The sequence below is a fragment of the Mizuhopecten yessoensis genome, unplaced genomic scaffold (assembly GCF_002113885.1).
Source record: "Mizuhopecten yessoensis strain PY_sf001 unplaced genomic scaffold, ASM211388v2 scaffold10275, whole genome shotgun sequence".
Lineage (NCBI taxonomy): Eukaryota > Metazoa > Mollusca > Bivalvia > Pectinida > Pectinidae > Mizuhopecten > Mizuhopecten yessoensis.
This window is the reverse complement of record NW_018408465.1, coordinates 3,695,956-3,719,925: the sequence shown is the minus strand read 5'-3', so window position 1 is coordinate 3,719,925 and position 23,970 is coordinate 3,695,956. Positions and strand designations below refer to the sequence as shown.

Sequence of the window (23,970 nt, the reverse complement as noted above, 5' to 3'; positions counted from 1 at the left end):
GTATTTAAATGGGTAAATTAGATATAAAAGACGACGTCCACGTCTTCCATCCCATATCTAAACCCAAGTTCGCATTCTACATGGATATTGCACACATGCGAGGGGCGATAACTCCCGCTAACTGTGGGTGACTTCGCTACCATGAAGACAAGTTCAATGTTCACTCAGTCAATCCTATCAGACAAATCGTCAGTCTAAGCTGCGAAAAGTTTTTACGAGTCCGCGGAGGTCAATACGATCATGCAATATTTTTCTGTTCAGGGATGAATATGATTAAACTCATGTATATACATATAAGTACTGAACTACTAGTAGTAAGCATCGCTGATCGACTTGAATAAAATTTGTTTCCAATTTTCACCGCGTTCATTTTCTGAATATATATATGAAATGAAATAATAATTAATATTTCTTGAACATAAAATGACTACCAATGTAAAAGGACTGTTGCGATGATATTGACATTATAATGACCGATGTTTTGGATCCGTGCATGCATATACAAACGTATAATGTACATTGTACTTGTATATCAGGATTCACGTGATATATTACAGCATAAACCTCAAAAACGGTGTCAAAGGTTTTAATTGAAAATCTTTCAAATGCCAAACAGATTTATTACCAAGGTTGTTTCCTATTTTAGATTTTTATTTTTTTATTTTTCAGCAATGCTATCTTGAAAAAGTTGTCTCTGTCAAATTTGAGATTTATGTAATCCCACAATACTCGAAAATTAGACTTTTTAAATCGTTACAATGTTTGACAAGCATAAGATACAAAGCATTATATGTGAAAAGATGTTTTTATTATTTTCTTTTAGAAACACATTTGTACATTGTACATGTTAGTAAGTTTGTGTCTGTTATTTAGGTATAACAACACAAAACAACCCCAGCGTAAAACATCTTATCTAAATAAGTACCAGGAATCAATTGTACCTCTTATCAAACTGACGTTAACGTTAAGCTGTTCATACGTATTATGAGATAGATATGATATTGATATACTGTACTTTACAATGCTCTTTAAGTCTCTGATAATAGTATCTATGTGACGCTGTTAATCCTTTGCCATGTTGTGACTTTGCTCCTTCAGAGGCAGGGAGTACTGCTAACGGTATAATGGTTAGGATTCGGGACTAACCCAATAGGCCTATGTTTGAAAACAAGCTTTCAGTTTTTAGCACAACTCGTACAGACGTCGTTACCTGCTACCTTCCCTGTTAGTGGCTACGAACCTACAGGGTTGTAACTCTACTTTAGAGGGGTCTTCACGCAGACAAACGTATGGAAAAATATACTACCCAGTAGAGATATTCTATTCTTAACCGTCAATCCCATCTCGTTCAGGAAGCGCTCTTTCTGTTCTCTGCCCCAGCTCACGCCTAGAGCAGAACTATGATGGTGACAACAGCTGCTGGGAACACAGTAAAACGAGCTGAAGGTCAACGCATTGGCGGCGTGCATGTTACCGACGTTGTTCATAGGGTCACTGCTGACATCAGGGTCGAGAATGACAATTATTCCGTCATCCTTCAGCACTTTTAATATGTCTGTCATGGTTTTGTCAGGATAAGGAAGGTCATGAAGAACATCAAACAGGAGAACTACGTCAAACTTCTTCATCCAAGCCTTATCGTAAGCTTCACCATCGACTTTGACGAAAGACAAGTTTGGAACTCCCTTCAAAGATTTTGATGCGGTTACTATAGCTTTTTCCGATGTGTCACATCCGATAACTGACACGCCCTGCAATCCCTTTGCCAAGGGAATAGTGATATCGCCTGTACCACATCCGACATCCAGAACGTGTTTTATTGCACCTTTATCTAAATCAGGAAAATACATGAAAACAATATTCTTAGTTATTAGCAAATGCATAGGGGGAAAAGGTCCGGTGTCGATCCACCTTTACCCGAAACTTATATATATCTGTTACATACTTCCCGATGTACACCCTTTGTTGTTTAACCAAATTCTCTGGGTTTATTCCATGTAGTTAAATATGTTTCCAAAACTTGTATCGACTTTTCTAAATTGTGTCTGCAAAATATTATCTTGATTGGCCTCTCGCCATAAATTCACAAAAAGATCTTGCGAAATGTGCATGTGTAAGTTAAGATCAGAAGTTAAACGAATTTATGAACAGAGCAATTCATAGCCAGAATTATCTCAGTAACATTTTTTTCATCTGTCTATTTATATCTTGACTAATTCTAATACACAAATGTGTTCACTACCTACCAGGGTGATACAGCTGCATGTTCTGTATGAGTTCAGCGACAAGTTTAGGTGTGTACGGGGATCGAACTTGGTTGACCAGTTCCAACACGAACGGTGCTTCGTCAAGAGTGTACCCTTCATCAAGATATAAATAAGCGCATAAGTAATATCAAAGTTTGACCTTCTACACAAATAAATCAAAGAAGCTTTCAAAACCAGGAAAACTCAGACCATAAACACCGACGAAGGGAGACACCAGGCTATCGATAGGCGAAACGTCTCTGGTCGAGTGAAATGAAAAATATACAATTTCGTCACATCGATTGTACAGGCAAAAAATATAAATAGCTTACTCAGTCATAGCTTGAGAAAGGGATCAGTCAGTCTTGAAATGTTGCGACACGTTTAATACGTATTTTTTTGTGTAGATAGTGAAATTTGATATCACATATTTCCAAACTGATGAATCTTATTGAAGATGAAGCACATAAGTACATTTTATACATTACAATGTAATGCTATTCCGACAGTACACATGTTTGTACATCATCAACTGTAATTTTCCAGAAATACATAAAATGGAACAGAAAACAGCAAATACATTAACTTGTGGACATCAACATAATACAAAGCAACGTTCTTAATGTGACGATAAGGACTTCCGCATGTCCCAGCCTAAGGACATAACCCATTGCTTACCCAACTTGGGCAAAAGCACAGCACTAACGCCGAAAGTGAGGTATTGTCGAGCAATGCACTAGGATCCAAAAAGTAAGTAGAGAGAAAATAGAAGTACTGATTAAGGAATAAAGCATATCCCAACTTATAAACGAAACAAGAAATCTTAATTAAAACTAAGCCTCGCCTCCGTTTCTGTATATAAAGGTATAGCTACAGATGAACCATGCATTCCTATACCCCCCCCCCCCTACACCACCCCTAATTACCCATGTCGACATAATTTGTAAAAGATGCCGATATAATCTGAGAAGATATTTTTATATTAAGTCGACACAATTTTAGAATTATGTGGCGACATATTAACATTTGTCGAGATATATTGCCGAATTAAAACACGTAAGCACATCGACAGGTACACACACGCAAATATGAATATATAAATACACACAAAAGGTCATTACTGTTAATTTGGATAGATACCCACCCGCTTTGCCACCCTCTGGAAAGCATTTATCAAGAATAGGAAGTGTCTTAAAAAGATGGGGTTCCCATTCTGCTTTTTCAGTAGCCTCCAGCAAATCCTTGACGCAATCGGGTGGTATGGATAACTCTCCTTGTTGATTCATTGATACTACGCCTGTTGCCATCATTGCCTGGCTAAGCTCCCAAATGTATCTAAAAAAGATACATATAGGTAATTTAAGAGTAAACAGGTAAGTATTATGACTTTGAACTTAAGTTCTTGCTTATATGGAATACCGTAGAACTTGCGTTTTGCCCGGATCTTAATCAATCAGGCCACACAAAAGATAGGAGATAATAAAGGGTGTTTAGCTTTAGTAACAAATGCAAATGTTGAAAAGATTTCTTGCTGGCAAATGTGCAATTAACACGAAGAAACTAATCAAACATGTTAGAATCAATTTAGTTTTCTAATTCCAAGAAGCAAATTAAAACAAATTTATCAATCACCCTCGCATTACTACAACAAATTTAAGTTCGTAAACATACTGTACCTATCCTTCATGTGGAGCGATGTAGCAAGTTCACGTGGGGCCATGGGTTTTGCTGCTATTGCCTCAAACAGGTTCAGTCTATTGGCCAATTTCATGCCAGAGCGTACCACTGGGTCTGCCGTAGCCTTCTTGAGGAGCGCCGCGTACAACTGCCGACTCATGTTCAATGAGCTGGAAGAAATATGTTTGAAGAACGAGTCCAACAAAAAACAAGATACAAAAACAAAACATTTATGTTGTAGCTGTGACTTGTCAATAGATTTTATATTTGTTTTATTGAGAACATAACTCACACTGCCATCTATGGATAAATCTTTACGGAAACAATTCTGTGAAAATCTAAGATCGAATTATGGTTTTATTAACACTTTGGTATTCCCTTGTTTTTAAAGATCAGTGAGGAATAAATATACCTTTCTAGATACCGTCGTACATATATATCGCTGGTAATGAAAGAGCCGCCTAAAAGCTATAAAAGGACACTCAGAGGTCAGATATATTTATCTAAATATAGGCCTAGGTCAAACAGAATCTTTTTTTTTTTTTTTTTTGTACGGTTTTGTACTGTTTTTTAATGTTTTGCGGCCCATCTACAAACAGAGGCCACCAAACAGAAGTCATCAGTGTGATTACCAAACAAACCGAATAATGTGGAACAACAGCTTAGAACTTAGAGGACAATGCCAAAACTAATAACCCATTGAATAATAGCGGGTCATTAACATCAACGTTACAGCTGTACATGACAATAAAAAACAAAACATTACAAATGATACTCTTCGTTTAACGACGTACACGAAATTAGTTAACACAAAGTACAGTTTCATAAATGGCCAAAAGAACAAGCGATACACTGCACGAACAGACCCTTACTTACCGAAAGTAAACATATTTGACATTAGACACTAAAAATACCAAATTTCGGTGAAAACCCAATTATTGGAAATGGAGTCTATTATGCAATTGTCATAGAGAAGAAAAGTTTGCCGGGGGGTAAGTCATAAAAAGATATTTTCAAAGTACAAGCACACACCAAATAGAAGAGATGACTATCCTCCACATATACTATGTCTAACCTTGGATATTTCTTCAATTATCAAACATTACAACATCTTTAGAGGGCTTTATATTCAAAAACGGACATTTTGTTTCTCAAATCCTGGTGAGTATTAACCCAACTTGATGATTTGCTGACAGGTCAATGTGCACTGAGTCAATGTTATAAGAAAAACCATCAGTCATATATAACTATACTTAGGTAAAACTAGGCTACAAAAAGGTTTCACGAATCCGCGGAAGTCAATTAGGACACGTTATGCATACACGTGAATTTTGCATAAATCTTAACATAGTTTCCCTTTCAAAATGATCAGTGTTAACGTTTCAATACGGCTGCAAGGAATTAAAGAAAAACAAAAAGAAGTCAAATTAAATAACTGCATCAGGTCCGGACAGTTACCCCAGCACATCGCAAAGTTCCTACATTTCAGAATGTCTGTGGGGAAGTCACTGCGGAAAGTGATAATAAAGTCTGCAAGTGACCAGATTTACATACCGATGTGAACAGCAAGTGTATCTCCTCAGGATCTGACAGCTTCACTGGAACTCGGGTCTGTGTGCAGCACCGGACTAGTCTTTCTTATATAGATATTTGTTCTAGTGTATTAACGTAGACTTACTAGTCAACAGGAAGGTCGAACTTATCACTATGTCCGTTCAGCGAAAGCGGACACTTCAAATTAATCTGGCTAAGCTACACTTTCCTGTCCAATGATTGATATAGTTCAATACATGTTTACATTGTTATGTACTGAATGACTTATAGTAAGCACCGCTATCGAATAGGGGTTTTTAAACAAAAAGTAATTCTCTGAAAATATACAACACGGGAATAATTATTCTCTGAATATATGACATGAAACATGTAATTAATATTTTTTGAATTTAAACAAAATGACATTATAATAAATGTTATCTGACAATATATAACATGACATTATAGTTAATTTTCTCTGGGTATATATAACATGATAATAAATATAAAAACACATCGTCTCGATCATAGTAAAATTAAATTGACTGATGTCTAGGAGCCGTGCATGTATATACGAATGTTACAAATCGTGTTCCCTTTTTCACTTCATTACTTGCGTTGAACTTTGTCATATACAGCCATAACGGGATTAACATACATGTACGCTGTAGAACAATATCAGTGGAATTTTCTCTACATTTTTTCGGGTTTTTTTTGTTGAATAAAGTTAGTTAAAGTTAGAAAATTTTATGTTTGTTTCTGATGTTTCTATTACCAATGGTTGAATGTGGTGCAAACTTGTATTTGACATTTCGTAGTTCAAAAAAATAGACTCATTGCTATTTTACAAATGTATGTATACACGAACTTGTTAGAGGTATGTGTAACCTGTGTTGCAGTATGTACTGAAAATGTAGGAGGTTTTTATCTTTTGTAGTATCTAAAGTGTTTTATTTCTATCATTGTCTCCAATGTTCTGATGTGTAAGGTGTTGTGTTATTCCATTTTGTTTCTGTAGTGGCTTTTGAGGCGTTTTCTACCTTTAGTTATTAGTGCATGTTTTATGTTCCCTTTCTATTTTTACGTTATAAGGTTTGAAGGGTGTGATAATGTGTTTGTTAGTTGCACTTTTATACCTTTCATTCTTAATTTCAATGTTTGTACATCAATGCTTCATTGATTCACGAATTCCCCTTAGCAATATAAATATTATAAGAGTATTTCAAGTGTTTAGGAGGCACGGTAGTCTAGTGGTAGGTTTGGTTTGGTTTGATTTAGTATTGTTTAAGGTCCTATCAACTTATAGCTTTTCATGTTAAGAAATATGATAGGATATATGTGTTGTCGCACCGTACCGCTTCTCGGTTTTTTTTCTTTTTCATTTCAGTTTTATGATATTTCAGTTGATGAGCAATGTCTAAGAGGTAGGCAGATATTGGAAATGCAAACAAACTATATAAATCTTAATTTAGAATACAGACCATTTATTTGTATTGCAAAATAAAAAAAAAATAGCTGCATCATATATATTAAAAGTGTTCCATTTTGGGTACTCTCATCATATCTTTGTAATTCATAAGGATAACAGAAGGATCTGTGTATCGACTTCAATTGAAGTGATCGCCGTTTGTATCTATGTACAAACATAAAAATTAAAATATTAAAATACTCGACAAAAGGAAGAGTGGATATAGGTAATTTCTTACTAAGGTGTATTACTCACGATGTCCGATGTGAGCGTATAACCTTCAGTCTAGCAAAATGTATCCGGTGTATTGTGAACTAGAAGTAGAAGATTAATCAATTTCCGATGAAAGGAAAATAACAGGATAATAGCAGATACTACATTCAGGATACGGTCTACATCAGGTCAGGTATACGTATAGATTGCTTATGTTTAGAAGAATATGTACTCTGTAACCTCCACAAGATAAAAATGTTTTGTTTTGAAAAAGCACACACAATACATATCGTACTAGTCACGGAAACGTTACACATAAACAGTCTACCGGTTGTGCTGGATAAACCTACATGTAAACGGACACCGGATATTTTGACCACACAATCCATACAAGACGTTCAATTGTTTTTATCATTTATTTCAATAAAACAGACCCTAACTTTATCATGATTACCATATAATATTTTTCCAAACTCAATCAATCAGTTAATTATAATATTATAAGTTATATTCTCACTAGCGTATATTTACTGCGTATCGTAAGGAGTGACAGATATTACAGTTTATACATGTATGTTCGCATTTGTTAGACATGCTTCGGCGCGAATAAATGCATTTGTTGTAAGGTTATAATTTAAACGCCACGGATCTGATTCCATGTCTGGATATTTTTCTGGGAGAAACTTGTTTGTTTACGTAACATTCCTCAACACCTTACAATAATATATATGATTATATACTAGTATATATAGTTGGCTTCATATACTTAGTATTGGTAACAATGTACAATATTGGAGAGTTTGTTTGCAGACAGATTTGTTGACGGATACAGTATAAGTAACTCTTAGGACCGTTTGTTTACGGATACAGTATTGGTAACTCTTTTCTTGAACTGGTTTGATCAGTTTGTTTGCAGACTCAATATTACTCACAATCTCTAGGCACTTGCGGGATAACGGAGTTTCTTTAGACACAATATTGTTCACACTCTCCTAGAATTTTCAGAATCATTGTCTTGCAAACTCAATATTGTTCACACTCTCCTAGAATTTTCAGGATCATTGTCTTGCAAACTCAATATCGTTCACACTCTCTTGGAATTTGCTGGATCATTATTGTTTATCTTGTTTTTGTTTTGCAGACACCATGTTGTTTACATTCTCCAGGATCTAGTAGGGTCGCTGTTTCCGGACAATAATCAATGTTTCTTGTATGTTTTCTCATTCATTCTCGAATGAATTGACAGAATCACTGCTTCTCTGCAGACACGACCTTGCTTACACTCTCCAGGAACTTGTAGTAGTTATACTTGATATCATACTGCATGTCGTACCAGAAGTTCACTGAAACAAACAGCGCCCAACTTAATATCTACTTATATTGTTTTGTGGACACACCTTACGACCAGTACTAATCATATAATTCAAACAATTTCACTCGTCCGACCTTATTACATTTTATTCCTGGAGTTATCCCAGGACATGACAGAGAAATATAGACCTAGCAATAATCTGGGATTTGTTTTACATAATCATGTTATGTACGACTTATACAAATTTACGTGCGACGTCAAAAACAAAGAGTCCAAGAAAAATGACGTAACAAAACGAAATGACAATAATGAAAAGGTGGAAATAGAGAATAAAAAGTCGAAATCTATCTAACTTGCAGCGACGTTATAGTTACAAGAACGTCTCAGTTTAGAGGTATGGCTTGTGTAACTGTGTTAAATATCCACCGAGTATTCTCCAAAAGGTCAGTGCACAAGCAAATGGAATAGCCACTAGTATATATTGACAACAAACTACCTTCAAACATGTTAATGTTGATAGGTCGATAAATGATGTGCATATTGTACATCAATACGCTAAAAGAAAAAGCAATGCAATCGACAGGCACGTATGGTGCATCATTAAATATCGACGCCCTCCATGAACGTTGATCAGGTTTGGCATTATTGTTTCCATCTGATGGTGAGTTTTCCAAATAACCAACTTACCTATCAAAAACAAGCGTTCTAAAGTGTATCGAAAAAATTATACCTGCAATGCAGCCGTGTGATTGGCTGACATGGTGAAACCATAGTGAGGGCAGGTACAGCGTCTGACCGGCATGTACTGTCACCTCCATGGGTCGTGTATGTCGATACTGGGGGTAGCGATCAAGGTCGGGACTCAGGGGATCAATCGCCACCCAGGGCACCTAGGATGTAATGAGATGTACACAACAATAAACTCGTCAGCATGTACAACTCTCTATCAGAATACAATGACTACGCACAGTGTACAACAGTATGGACAAATGAAGCTGTTTCTGGTTGTCACTTTGAAATTTGTTTTGTCTAGTCATTATCCAACACGACAGTAATAAGATCTGTGTTAGACAGGCCTGTATGTTAATCAACTTACACTAGTGCCAAGGCCCTGATCATGAATATTACACAGGTGTCTACTAACCCTCTACTCTGTAACTGTAGCATTAGGCACCATAGCCATGAAGCATTAAACATGTAGATATTATGGGCGTATTGCTCGAGTGATTAACACTCCGGCCTTCCAAGCAGGTGGCCGAGGTTCGACCCCCGAGGTCGCCATACGCATGGAATATTCAGAGAAAGTGTTTTTCTCCTACCCACACAAATCCAACAACCCAGGTGGAGTATAAAATGGTCTGGGGTGGGTGTTGCGGTATCTGTGCTGTAGCATTCAAGCGAGGTGGCACTATAAATGATACCGTTGGAAGCACGGACCGACTAAAAACAGAGCACAATACATCTCCAGCACACACACAGGCATACCACACATAGGGAGAAATTAGCCAGGTTGCATATGCCTATTAGTAAGCGCCTGATAAAGCAGCTCCTGCGAATTCCTCAATATCGCATTGATTAATATATATGCTAATTGTATCGACTGTATAAAATTGTATATATATGTACTGTAAAGCGATTTAGAGTGGTTTATGTTAGCTAGATAGTGCGCTATATAAAATGCTGTATATTCATTTATTTTATATGCAGATCCCACATACGGGGTCTGTTATTATTTTGAGCATGGCCACAACGTAACAAAATCCGTTTTCAATGCATGAGCAGTATCGACTTAGCTGTCATTGTAAACGACCAAAACAATTATAGAGTATGGTTTACCTCTAATGATAAGAAACAATAATACCTTGCCTGTTGCCTCATCGTCTACGATTTCAAATCCACCTTTGTCTTTCTCTCGGTAATAAGCACTTTGATATAATTCTGTAAAACAAACGTAAAATATAATCAAGTAAACCTTATGATATAGATTACTCAGGGAAATCTTTAGTGCACTGGAGATGCCCACCATCTCAAAAACTGAACATTTCTCAAAACAAAGAGGAATGCTAGCAAAACGCATTCATTTAACCAATTACTTCCGTCTTGTTAAGACATTCGAACGAGATTTGTACAGTAAAAAGGCTGTTAAATGTCTTACCATACGGGACATGAGCGAGTTCGGTAGGGGGTATGAGGATAAACTTTTTCCATCCCCTTATCACACAGTACAGGTTTTCGTAGTGGTCTCTGTGCACTGGAAACCAAAATATAAAACTATCAGCTTGCGTCAAGTTAATGTTAAGGTTCATAAAAATATTTCATGACTATTTAGTTGTATATTTTTACTGCAGAGTTCCAGTTTATAACAATTTGATCGCTTTTTGGTTTTAATCAGATTGATGTCTGTTCAAACCATAAAAACAACATTTATTTAAGCATGCGTTCCATTTTTATCACAAAATCTGTCACAAAGAATCTGTATTTTGTAGCGTGGTGGCCGCCATGTTTTTATTACACACTTGCTCGCACATGATTGCATACGTGCTATGCGCTCAACCTTCAGTGATAGTTGATATCATCATAACACACTTTCACATTAAGGAGGTGATTGGTATGCTTGTCCACACCATAATCATGTCCTTACAACATAGTCCTAAAATGGAAGGTTAAGATCAATATAGATTTCTTCCGTACAACCTGTATATAAATTTACGAACTTTAAATGTTTGTATGAACACACAAACATATCAATAAGCCTATTACACTCGAATTTAATGTAACCACAGGTTCAAGTACAAAGAGCCATACCACCATTTGTTTAAAGACTTTCTTCAATAGAAAAATGTAGTCTTATCCAAGTTATATCCCTTATACAGGAGTTTTCTTTACAGGTTTTAATCTGAATGCAAGGATTGAAATGAACCTGCTTCATATTATGATGTTTTACAACACAATTTACTGAAATAAGTGAAAGTGTATTACAAACCTCATTTACCATTTTTCTTTTTAAACACCTCATTCCTTCAGCAACATGGAATGAATACTATGCACCAGACCTTTTCGCCCTCACAGGATGGGTGGAAAATCGCAACACTTTTACGCCCCCATGGGAAGGTTGGAAAACCTGCACCACATTTAGCCCCCAGGGTATAGTTCACATGCTTATAACACATCCCTGCTCTCACGGGTTACCTAAAAATGTTTAAACAACACCCTGGCCTTTACGGGATGTTTACATGTGAAATGTATATGTTAGAATCACACCCTCCACTCATGTTTTTTTTTTCTTTTTGCATACTTGTAACACATTCTCGCCCTCTGTGTATATTTGGCATGCTTATAACTACTAACGCCCTTGTTGATTGTCTGCGAAACATATTTACTTGAGGTCACAGCTCTGCCATCGCCCATCCAAAAATTGACAGCATCAGGTGGTTGTCCTACGGTAAAAACATCACTATTTACATGTCATAATGTCCACTCCATTCAGAGAATAAGAACGTAATAATACAATGTCAATGATCACTCCTAAGAATGAAGTTCTACATGAAATGAAATTGTAACTTGTAATTTGTAGAACTGGTTTTACTAGGGATCTTTAACTTTGCTTGAAAAGCAAAAACACGCAAGCGAAAACTTGACGAAAAGAAGTACAACTGATTGTGCGTAATTGATATCAATTTAAAATACATTGTACTAGTGACTCCTACACTGGTGTAAGAATCAGCAAAAGTTTGATTGACCTTTATGTCCTGAAGTTTTTGTAACAAAAAATCCCGACGGGTAAAAAACAGAATACAATGGATTGATAACGAACGACAACGATCATAAACAACTCCCTTTCTTTCTTCAATGCCGAGTATTCAAAACTGTGAAGGAAATCAGTGTAAATTTTCAAACTTAGAATTTCGATATAAGCACCAACAGACCCATATACATTGAACATAACGATTAGGCAGGCTTACGTGTAATAGACCTTTTATAGAAGACGAGTAACTACTTTACATATCGCAAAAGAACAGAACAATGCATATACCAGACAATATTTTCAAAATCTAACACACACCAGTCTGTTACAGCGTCAGCATACCCATTAGGCGTCAAACTTCAAGCTGTGCATACCGAGTTACCCCTGTCATTTTCTCTTATATGGAGCGAAATGAGCAAAACAAACCTCTTCTGAATACCCAGTAACAGACAGGGACAATGGCGCGGACCCCTGGTCATCTTCCCTATGGAGTTTATTTCAGTATAATAAAATACCTATTGCTCTAACAGTAGGGGGAAATTCATTGTTTCCCTTAAATTTGTCATATTCACCTCGGAATAAATTTCGGGAAACAAAAGATTCATGTTTTCTTTCCACAAGGACATTAAATGTTTCATGTATCCTGTCAAATTATAAATTACAAAAAGCCGATGGAAAGCTCACCGAACGCCTCCGTGCCCCAGTCTATATGACTGTCTACGTCACTAATGATGCTCGAGAACTCCTCGGTAAGGTTGGAGTTCTGTTTCTGTATATAGAACACCCTGTGATCGTCCGGTCTTTCCAAATTATCCAGGAATTCAGACATCGACATCTTTCTTTCATCCGGCATCACAAACTTGCCCTCTGTTACAGCGTCGGCATATCCATTAGGCGTGACGGTCACCGATACCTTCACATCGCCGATCTTCTTCCTGTAGCAAATCAAACCACATTGTCAATTAATTAATAAATTATATTACTCTTACGGCCAATCAAAGCATGTGGTGCATCTGTGAACTATAGAACTTCCAATGAAAACATACTGATGAACTACTACTGTGTCAGTCAAAACAGGCATTGCATCAAAGAATTATTAAACTTCAAATCAAACCACATTGTCAATCAATTAGCCAATTTCATTACTCTTACGGCCAATCAAAGCATGTGGTGCATCTGTGAACTATAGAACTTCCAATGAAAACACTGATGAACTACTACTGTGCCAGTCAAAACAGGCATTGCATCAAAGAATTATTAAACTTCAAATCAAACCACATATCACAAATCCATGGAGCTAATTTACCAACAATAAAAGAATCTGGTACATCATTTACTTATTTCACTGGTATCAAACGTTCAGTAACTTTTACGTCTTCCTGATAATGGATTGTGCCCCAGGTGACCGCAATTTATCAAATGAGACCGCCCATTGTTGACAGACAGAACAGCTAGGTTAGTCTACGTTAGACTATAACTTTACAGTTTTAAAGGCATGATATCTTCATTCCACCTCCTACTTGAAGTTTAAAAACTCGTAAATTGACAGCACAGTGCTTGCCAATGAGGCCAAACACTAACCAAAACAAATCTAGCGTAAACGTTCCTGCTGTGACAACCATAGGCAGCCATTGACCAAAATGAAGTCACCAACAGTCACAAGTGGTCGATGAGCGGTGGATGTTTGAAAACTGTCGTGACGTGACGGCAAACCGACAGCCAATGTGACTCAATGTAGAAGCCAAGTGTAAAATATCCTGGTTTGACAACCATGTGCCGCTGTAAGTAGAAAATAACTACAACGCTAGGAATCTACCCTCACCTACCGGGTCCTTTCGGCCAATGCAGCCTGATCCAAACCTGATTGCCCCATCACTAAACAAATCATTGCCTAATACAACGATCCCACAATGTACGTCTAAATGCCCCATTGATTCTGACTTATGATACAACTAACAGCCATGCTTGTACTATTTTATGACGACCAATCGATGCAAGCGCTGTGGCATGAGGTACCTAAAATAAGATTCATCCCATTGTTGTAGAGCTGACCAGTGCCGGATGGCGCCCTCCACAACAACTGGTTTATTGGGAGCCACATACTGCCTGTAGAAGGTCAGTGGGGACACGGGGGCGCTGAGGACGGACACTTGTTTATCCAGGTACAGTTCTGAAACGACAAGTGTTAAACACACTTATAATGTATGGGCACCATAATAGCCTTGTCTGATTTTAGCATAAGACAAGAGACAAGTTTGAGATATGAAAATTTCAGAGATTATCCAGTAAATTGATCTAAATTCTAACAACTTTTACTCAATTTTCAACATAGCCGAGGTACAATATAAGTACTGGACATTTCGTTTTTATTATACCATCCAATTACTTGAATTGTCATCCAATTTTAATGACACAATGATTTAACAAATTTATGCAAAAGGCATACAATGTTAAGCCCTTCATCAGAACATATAACCTCCTCGATATGCTTCATGGTACATCAATTGATCATCAGAAATTTTGTTGAACAATGTTTATAGCCCTTCATTTCTCCAAACAAAGTCACACAGTTGACCCCTGTGATCCTGGATATAAATATATAAATATATTTGAGCACATTTGATAGTCTCTAAAAAACAATCTACTTGTATAAGCAAAATATTAGTATCCAAAGCGTCAATAGTCATAAGAAGTTGCATGATTTTTTAATATCTTTGACCCCCGTGACACTAAATGTATGTCAAGGTCTTGTATTTTAAGAAAATTAATAGACCAAGCTAGCGAACAAATACCATGCCTTGATGTTCTAAGTTGTCTCCGTGAAATGTTCAAAACTCGACAAATGTAACCGAGAAAGTAAGTCATTTTTAACACGTTAATTAATTATCCCGATTCAAAACATTATGGTTCTTTAAAACAAGTCGTTCAAAGATAAAGAAAGACGGACAAACCACGCGCCATCTTGACATGTCCAAATGTTTCGCACCAGGCGTGCTGCACATCACCGGACTTGTGCAAGTCTAATACAGAGCAAGTTCTAACTCTCACGTCCGATAATTATCCAAAGAAGGTGGAGCAACATGAACATGTATATACGTTTCCTTATGAAGTCACGTGCCTTATTGCCGGTAATGACATTTCGTGAGTGGCTACAATGTAAACTGTACCTACCTCGTGCTTCCTCGGCCACATTCCTCAAACATTCTGTTATTTCGGTACAGACGTCAGATTGACTACTCATGACGGGCACATGATTTCAGCCAAATTGTTTGATTGTCGGCTCATTTCGTAATCCTAGAAACATTATATCTTTGGTGGATCATGTGCGATCAGGTGTATAGGCCTATTACACGCCAAACTACCATGATCTCTTATTATTGACCGAGAAATGGTACGTTACACCTGTGGCTGCTCATAAGAGTTTCAATACAAAGAAAGACAACTCTAACTAAAGCAAACCACACAATAAAACCAGGAATAAGAAATAAGTCGTGGATTTTATTTTAAAATGTCCTGCTTACTGCTTATCAAATATGAATTAAAAAATAAATTATATGAACGATAATGCTATTTAAGATATATCTTGACGTTATGCAAATCTAATCAATATCTCTTTATATTAATAAACGTGTTCAATTACGATATTTAATTATTTTTATCTAGTTGAACGGGAGGGAGTCAGAGAAAAGAGGTTACGTTTGGGATTTTCCTTCACATGAGGTGAATCCTGAATGATTTCTACTGCATGTACATATATATATATGTAGTTATAGTCCTATCATTTTGTTAACAATACACAGCCACCTTTTTCTGACAAACACCCCCATTCCAAAAGGTCCCATACCTAAACATTTAAAATGTCATTTATTGATTAATATTTGCACTTGAATGATGAGCAATGACCCAATTTTACTTTTACCTGTAACACAATGTCACAAAACTTCTTATACTCTGTTAGTTCTTAATGATTCTGTGTCATATATAGCATATAATCTTTGATATCGATGTTAAGGTATCCGTTAAGCTTGAATCAATCAAAAACAAATGAAAAACTGTTTTGGTGCCTCGATATTTTACTATCTTGTCAAAGGGTAAATGTTTATTTATTTTTGTATTAAATGTGAAAACATAATAAATAGTTTGAATGCTACAAGAACTAAATATACAACGTTTGTTATATTTCTCAAAAATGAATATTGGTAAGTGCATGTGGTATTGATTTAATGATATTCAGACGAAGATTATAGGTTATCACAAAAACAAAACAGTGTAATAATAACACTTTCAAATAAAAAAAAAATTAATATAACTGACATTGTTGTGAAAGTTGAAAAGGTCACTTATTGTCACTGTAGCCAAATTTACACTGGAAATTTTGTAACCAACAAAGCTATTGATTACATATATTCGAGAGAGTGCAAAACGTCATTGTCCAGTCTGAACGTTTTGGTTAAGTAGTACAAGCATATCAACATGTCGATTAAATGAAATTGTCCTCACAATAATGGTATGCTTACTTACTATTTCATAGAATATCATTGCATCTATTGTTACGTGTCCATTACCATATATTTTTTCTTAGTATGTCTACTTGTACCTGTAGCATTATCAGATATAAGTGATTTATAAGGCCACTATTTGTTAGAAAGACCAGAAGTATTTATATAGGTACACAGTACTTGTTTCCCCGTCATGTTTGCTAATGTGATTTATACTTTTCATGCCATGTGTTCCATTACTTGAACAAATACAGTTTAAATCAAACTTGTTACAGTATTTAGGAACATGAAGAGTCCCACTATCAAATACAATACACGACCGGGCCGATACACGTAGTACGATAACAACATGAGTGTACAGATGCAATGATTAAAAAATACGGCTAATGCTTTATTAAAGTTTATATAATTCTAAAACAGTAGATCAGCAACATTCTGTACCAATTTTAGTATCACACACAAAAATGACAGTTTAGTTTTTAAAGCATAAAAAGAAGAAAACAAGATATACTTTTCAAGACTTTGTTTCATGTTTCATGAGACATTAACGACCTGAGAATTTGTTACAGCTACATTTGGACCTAAACTAATGTGTTCAGAGTAATTTTACATGTTTTATAGGGTTTAGATCGAGTATGTGATCTTTGGGGTCATTTTTACCGAAAGTCGATGTAAACCCCTAAAACATGTAAAACTACTCTGAACACCTTAGTTTAGGTCCAAATGTTGCTGTAACAGATTATCAGGTCCCTGTGTTATTTACTAGAGTTGTAGCACGCCATTAGACGTGTAAACACGACACTTAGTCTAAGGTCTCCCTTTGATGTCCCATTTACGATACATTTAATAGTTTGTGTATCTAATATACAACGCCATGCAAATCCGATGGAATGGTCAATTCCTGTTTGGAAACTGTGCACTATATTTTCGAGCTGTGATCAGTATACCGACGCATTTCTGCTGTCAAAACTCGCAAATTTGTCTGAGATTTCGAACTCATGTGGGTTTTTTTGTAACATATAATGAGTTGATGACGTCATAAATCTATGTTCTGACATAAATCTGACATTCCGTGTGTATCGACAGTAATATGTTTGTCTAGACCAGCGTCATGGTGAGAGGATTTGCGTCGTAGATTATCTCCCCCTTAGGGAGAGTTGATGTGCTGCTGTTTGATTATTTTGTTTGTTTTTATTCAGGGTTTAGCATCCACGTAAGAGTGTTGCGATGGGGTAATAAATACATTTTAATTTTGTCAATGAACAGTCCTAAGCAGATAACAAAAATTATGCGAGGAAGACCACGATATTTGCCTCATAAGTTCAGTGTCCAAATATGCTAATACGGTAAAATATGGAAAGCTGGTTACAAAAAGTAATATGCACTTTGCGTACAGCTATAAGTATAGTAGTCTGGTGGTGCAGTGGATAGTGCACTTGCTTTTCACCAAGGTTTCCTCCCACAAGAAGATTTTCCTGTACTTCCCCTTACGGAAAAGCCCGTAAATATCTTGTCTGTTTTGCTATATTTATTATATTAACAATTCAGGGACGATAACCCTACCGTGCTTGATGAAACACTCCCAATAGCACCAACTCCTTAACCAAAGAAACATCGAACATCGTTACATTGAAACAATGACTAATTGATAGAAAAGGCCAACACTATGGTGTTATCGAAATTTTAAATATAACAACAGTTTTGGTATTGGCGTGAAACAGAGGTTCAACAAGTACCTAAAAGATGTAATAGTCACACTAAAGTTCAACTCCCTGGCAAGTCATAATGTATTCAAATACACTTATCAGAAATCGGAACATATATATGTAATTTAAATAAATTGATCTTGCTGAATGTTACAAAATGCCATGTTATTTGAAGATCATTTATATACCTAGGTCATGCAGGATTTTGTTTCTCTTTAACTATACATATGTATACCGGCCTCACAAGAAAATGATTGTTGCTATGGGAAAGTACAAAAATCATAGTAAAACGTCCGTGTAACATATTTTACCGGTATATATGTGTAAAACCATAGACCTTTGACCATAAACACTACTTAAACTTCATATAAAATGTCCTTTATTAACATCCAATGTTGTTATGAAAGAGCTAGACTTGTTATAAACATTATTGCACTTTTCAGCTTTAATGTTTATAACATGTCTAGCGCATTCACATAATCATTAAATGTTATCAAATGGCACATCATCTAAAGTTCATTTACCTTTGTTTTCGTATTTATAAATTGATAAAATGTATTACTAGGGTATTTAACTACGATTTAGTGGTTTCGCATTGCAACATCTATCTTTATTTGAGGTCGGAATTCCTCTCAAAAGCTAGTAGAAGATAAATAAAGCTCCGCACGACCTAGGTATTTAAATAAATTTTAAATAAATTTTAAATTATGGGTCATTTGAAGACATCAGCCTTAATGCCTTAGTTTTGACTACGTTAACCTGGCTATGTATTTTTGTATAGCCAATGTACAATTTCAATATATACAAATAACTTATATAAGTTCCGATTTTTTAATTTTAGGTCTTTGAACATGACTTATCAGGGGGTTTAAATTTTAGGTGAATACAGCATATTTTAGAGAGCTTGTTAAAACTAAGTATATATCCGACACTAGTGTTGTCCCGATGATCGATTATAATCGATATCTAATCGGAAAGGCAACCGATTCCCAACAATCGATTATGAGATGTCAACATCATCGATGGCTGTTTTCAAAACCGGAAGTGCGAGTTCTACTTTCATTTTCACTAAGAGAGAACGGGGGTTCATATGTCATTTTACTCTTAACTATAACTTCTTACCAATCATGATATTTAAACATAATAAATTGCAAAAAATATAAAAGATAACTGTTCATCAATAATGATTGTTACGTTGAAATGGTATGATAAAAAATAAAGATACGAAACTACGCGGAATAAAGCTAATATAAAATCAAAATGACGGCGAACTCTGCTACGGAGGAAATAGGCCTAAGGATTATGTAACGGTAGGCTAACCGATTAATAATCGAAATTCGATCGTTGACACTAACCAATTATATCCGATCATCGATGTTGAAATCTCAACCGATTCCACACACTATCCGACACACACTATGTCCATTAAGCGGGACTGACTGGGTAGGGTTTCTAATGGCGACTGGTTAGATCGTCCATGGAATGTTTGGAAGTCCCGGCTCGAATATCGACCTAGCCAGTTGCATTTTCCCGTTCCTATTATTGTTGTGCCTGTGACCATCCCTTGTTTTAAGTACTGTGTGTACGCTTGACAAGAAGTAACCGAACCTGAATTGTAAGTAGTGTTGTATTGAGGGGCGATGGCTTAGACAGAGGAGGGAACGGTGTAGCCGAACTTGCCGGGTGACTGTCGGTGACTAGGCAGATGAGAGCGGTTGTCTACAGTTGGGACGTCCAGAGTTCAGATTCCAGCCTTTCCTGTCACAAACGTACAGTATTCCGTCTTTGCGTATTGCAGAGTTATCTTCTCTTGGGAGCAGGTATCGATTGTTACGTCATTGGTTTGTGTGAGAAAATTACGTCGTTTTCTCAAAAATTGATGTCGTTACTCTCAAAAACAAGTGACGTAACAATCAATACCTGCTCTCAAGAGAAAATAACTCTGCAATACGCAAAGACGGAATATCTACCCAGACACATTATACTATAGCAAACAAGTTAGTTATATTTTTACTTATGCAATGAATACTTTCTGGTAGCTTCATAATTGCTATACCTGTAATGTAAGTCGTATTGTGAGGCGTTATGTGACAACTGGATAAAACTAAAAATAGCAGCATTGCAATACTTCTGTGCCTACAGTCCGTTACCAAGTTCTATCTTGGACCCAGTAATTGTTGTAACAAATAAATGTCGACAACCAAATGATGGCCGTCTATCTGACTCAAATAACTATTACCTAATGATTCAACAAACTACTGGCTCATATCACTACTGCCTAATCTATACCCGGTAGATATTTTACATTAATATTAATATACCTCTAACACTGGTATAGTCAAAAAGCTAACTAAAACAACTGTATCACAATATATCCGTCACCCTGCGAGACCCCTGACTGTGTACACCCTTTACCTCGACACCCCTTGACCACGTCACCCTTTACCGCGACTGCCTTTTGACCAAGTCACCCTAGCCACTATGAAACCTATGCCTTGGTAAACCCTGTGTCTTGGTAGCTGTCACTCTGTATCAACAGTGCGTCGCCCTGTACTGATACCGACTATGCACACTATCCAGTAATACAATTTATTTTGAGCATTTACTATAAAGGAATACAGTGGAACCCTAGCTTATGCAGCTAGGCCCAAACTTATTCAGCTTCGTCACTGTTTACCTTTTTAGAGGCTATTTATATACCTAGCCATCCAATGAACTTCCTTCTTTCATTAGCCAATCAAAACTACTCTTACTTCCTACTTACAAAGAAGTCTATACTAGCGATAATTTATTGAACAATGTAATTAACTAAGAATCAACCGCTTCAATTGTTATTCCTCGAATAGCTGACTTTAAATAAAGTTTATCTTATCTCATTCTGAAAGTTGTATTCTTACTCAGTAAATATCAGAGATCAACAAAAGAGTAATTTAATATGATGAAGTATATTACGTAACATGCGAACGTCACATTGCTTGAGCTTCTGACATAATAGAATATAGGTAAGATAAAGCTCATGTTATTCTTGTAAATTCAAATTAAACAGAAGCTCATAAAATAAAACAGAATATCACAAAATAAAACAGAAGCTCAAAGAATGCTGTCCCGGGTACTTTCACCGCTTCAGTCTCTTTGAGTCATTCATAAAGATATAAGAACGACGGTGTGGAAATTTAAAAGTGTCCCATTTTAGAGTTATCCGCCCATTTATAGCCCATGTGTTTTACACCAAAGATTTTTGAAAAAACCGACAATATGCTGTTAATATCTCGTCAATAATAATGTATTTAGAGAGTTACGCTTATTTTGGTATCTACAGGTAAGGAACAGATATGTATTTTGTTTGTTTTCTATTGTTACAGAAACAAATATCTTTAGCCAGGTATGATTAAAAAGAAAACAGTACTAGATATATATGTTTATACTAATATGCTAAGTTTCTATGTCGTAATTGGTCAGCTTATTATACACAATCCCATACATGTCACAAATGACGCAAACAGGTCAATTGTAAAATGCGACAGAAATAAAACAATGGCAAACGGCTCCAATCATAGCACCTTCCTTTGTAACAATTAATACCATTCTAAGACGGAATAAGACATTAAGTAACGTTAGATTGGATGTTATGGCAATGTCCCCGTACCTGTTAGGTTAAGACAGTTACGAGGACTAATGCTGGCATGACACTCCCTGCTGATGGTAGATAATTTTCATTTTTTAAAGATTGCCATCAGTATAAGAAGAACATTGAGATAAAAATGATCTGTTTTATATTTGAATAACTGTCATCTCAGTAGCATTTTCTCTAACTTTTACAACCTTTTTGTTCATGTATCTTATGTATTTATCAATATTTTATTTTTCGGGCTATATTTTATGGATAAGGTGTTAAGACTTCACCAAATACTATTTCAATGTTTTATCTGGTGTAGAGGAAAATGTAGCTATTGTATTGAAGATATTGTGGGGTTGTCCTGGTGTAGATTCTTGTGAACGTTACATGATGACATTGTGGCGCTTTTTCGTTCTGTATGACTTGACCTAATGTGTGTATGCTTGAATAAAGAAATATATCTCAGAGACAAAAATTGAAAGTAAAAAGTTTATTCATACAGTAGATTTGGTCTTGAATTTGTCACGTTAAGAGCAATGAACCATTTGTTAAAGTAAAGAATATGATAAGTAATCAATATGTGTGTGACAATAAAGCGATCAAACCTGACAGGTGTTCACCCTTACAAGAAGACATGGATATGCCGAGATCATATATATGTACGAAAAACTGGTTCTTTTTAAATTAATTGTTTTCATTCGTTTGACCTCTTTTACCTCTGGCGAGCCCTTAATTGACGAAATAGACTGATGGTGACTTTGTTTGGCTGTCTGCACCTACAAACAATATTTGATACATTTTAATCTAGCTGTTGTGTACATGAATCTAGTGATTGTTTTAATTGACACCGTGAGTGACACTCCTGGTGGTATAGTGATTGTATTAAGTGACACAGTGGGTGACTTTGCTGGTGGTCTAGTGATTGTTTTACGTGACACATTAGATGACTCTGCTGGTGGTCTAGTGATTGTTTTACATGACATTTTGGGTGACTCTGCAGGTGGTCTAGTAATTGTTTTACGTGGCAATATTGGTTACTTTGCTGATGATCTAGTGATTGTTTTACGTGACACAGTGGGTGACACTCCTGGTGGTCTAGTGATTGTTTTAAGTGACACAGTGGGTGACTCTGCTGGTGGTCTAGTGATTGTTTTACGTGACACTGTTAGTGACTTTGCTGGTGGTCTAGAGATTGTTTTAGTGACACAGTGGATGACTCTGCTGTTGGTCTAGAGATTGTTTTACGTGACACAGTCGGCGACTCTGCTTGTGGTCTAGTGAATGTTTTACGTGACACAGTGGGTGACTCTGCAAGTGGTCTAGTGATTGTTTTACTTGACACAGTTTGGGACACTGCTGGCCGTCTGGTGGTCAAGTGATTGTTTTACGTGACAATATTGGTGAATTTGCTGATTGTCTAGTGATTGTTTACGTGACACAGACGGTGACTCGGCTGAAGGTCTAGTGATTGTTTTACGTGACACTGTGGGTGACTCTGCAGTTGGTCTAGTGATTTTTTACGTGACCCAGTGGATGACTCTGCTGATGTTCTAGTGATTGTTTTACGCGACACATTGGGTGACTCTGCTGGTTGTCTAGTGATTGTTTTACGTGACAGAGTGGGTAACTCTGCTGGTCGTCTAGTGATTGTTTTACGTGACACTGTGGATGACTCTGCTTGTGATCTAGTGATTGTTTTACGTGACACAGTGGGTGACTCTGCAAGTGGTCTATTGATTGTTTTATGTGACACAGTTGATGACTCTGCAAGTGGTCTATTGATTGTTTTACGTGACACAGTGGGTGACTCTGCAAGTGGTCTAGTGATTGTTTTATGTGACACAGTGGATGACTCTGCAAGTGGTCTATTGATTGTTTTATGTGACACAGTTGATGACTCTGCAAGTGGTCTATTAATTGTTTTACGTGACACAGTGGGTGACTCTGCAAGTGGT

General features: G+C 36.4%; 2 protein-coding genes across 3 annotated transcripts in view; both read right to left on the bottom strand.

Annotated features, from left to right (window-relative positions):
• Positions 1 to 703: 703 nt before the first annotated feature.
• The window catches only part of LOC110459947, a 34,896-nt gene continuing 11,629 nt past the window's right edge, over positions 704 to 23,970 (bottom strand). Inside the window, exons 1-5 of one of the 2 annotated variants that reach the window (XM_021512477.1) lie at positions 5,478 to 5,584; positions 3,923 to 4,093; positions 3,391 to 3,581; positions 2,247 to 2,360; positions 706 to 1,831 (exon numbers count right to left, since the gene is read on the bottom strand). In XM_021512477.1, the coding sequence (XP_021368152.1) occupies positions 1,257 to 1,831; positions 2,247 to 2,360; positions 3,391 to 3,581; positions 3,923 to 4,083 (1,041 nt within the window). In that variant the 5' untranslated portion in view covers positions 4,084 to 4,093; positions 5,478 to 5,584 and the 3' untranslated portion in view covers positions 706 to 1,256. Of the gene's footprint in view, positions 1,832 to 2,246; positions 2,361 to 3,390; positions 3,582 to 3,922; positions 4,094 to 5,477; positions 5,585 to 23,970 lie in introns of those variants that run through there. The other variant, XM_021512478.1, reaches the window with a different exon arrangement.
• Positions 6,977 to 15,609, bottom strand: LOC110459949 (jmjC domain-containing protein 7-like). The gene is made up of 8 exons (XM_021512480.1): positions 15,366 to 15,609; positions 14,211 to 14,364; positions 12,879 to 13,129; positions 11,830 to 11,886; positions 10,605 to 10,700; positions 10,311 to 10,387; positions 9,180 to 9,339; positions 6,977 to 8,480 (listed from the first exon to the last, which is right to left on the bottom strand). Exons 1-8 carry the CDS (start codon positions 15,433 to 15,435, stop codon positions 8,386 to 8,388), a joined length of 960 nt encoding a protein of 319 aa, XP_021368155.1. The 5' UTR covers positions 15,436 to 15,609; the 3' UTR covers positions 6,977 to 8,385.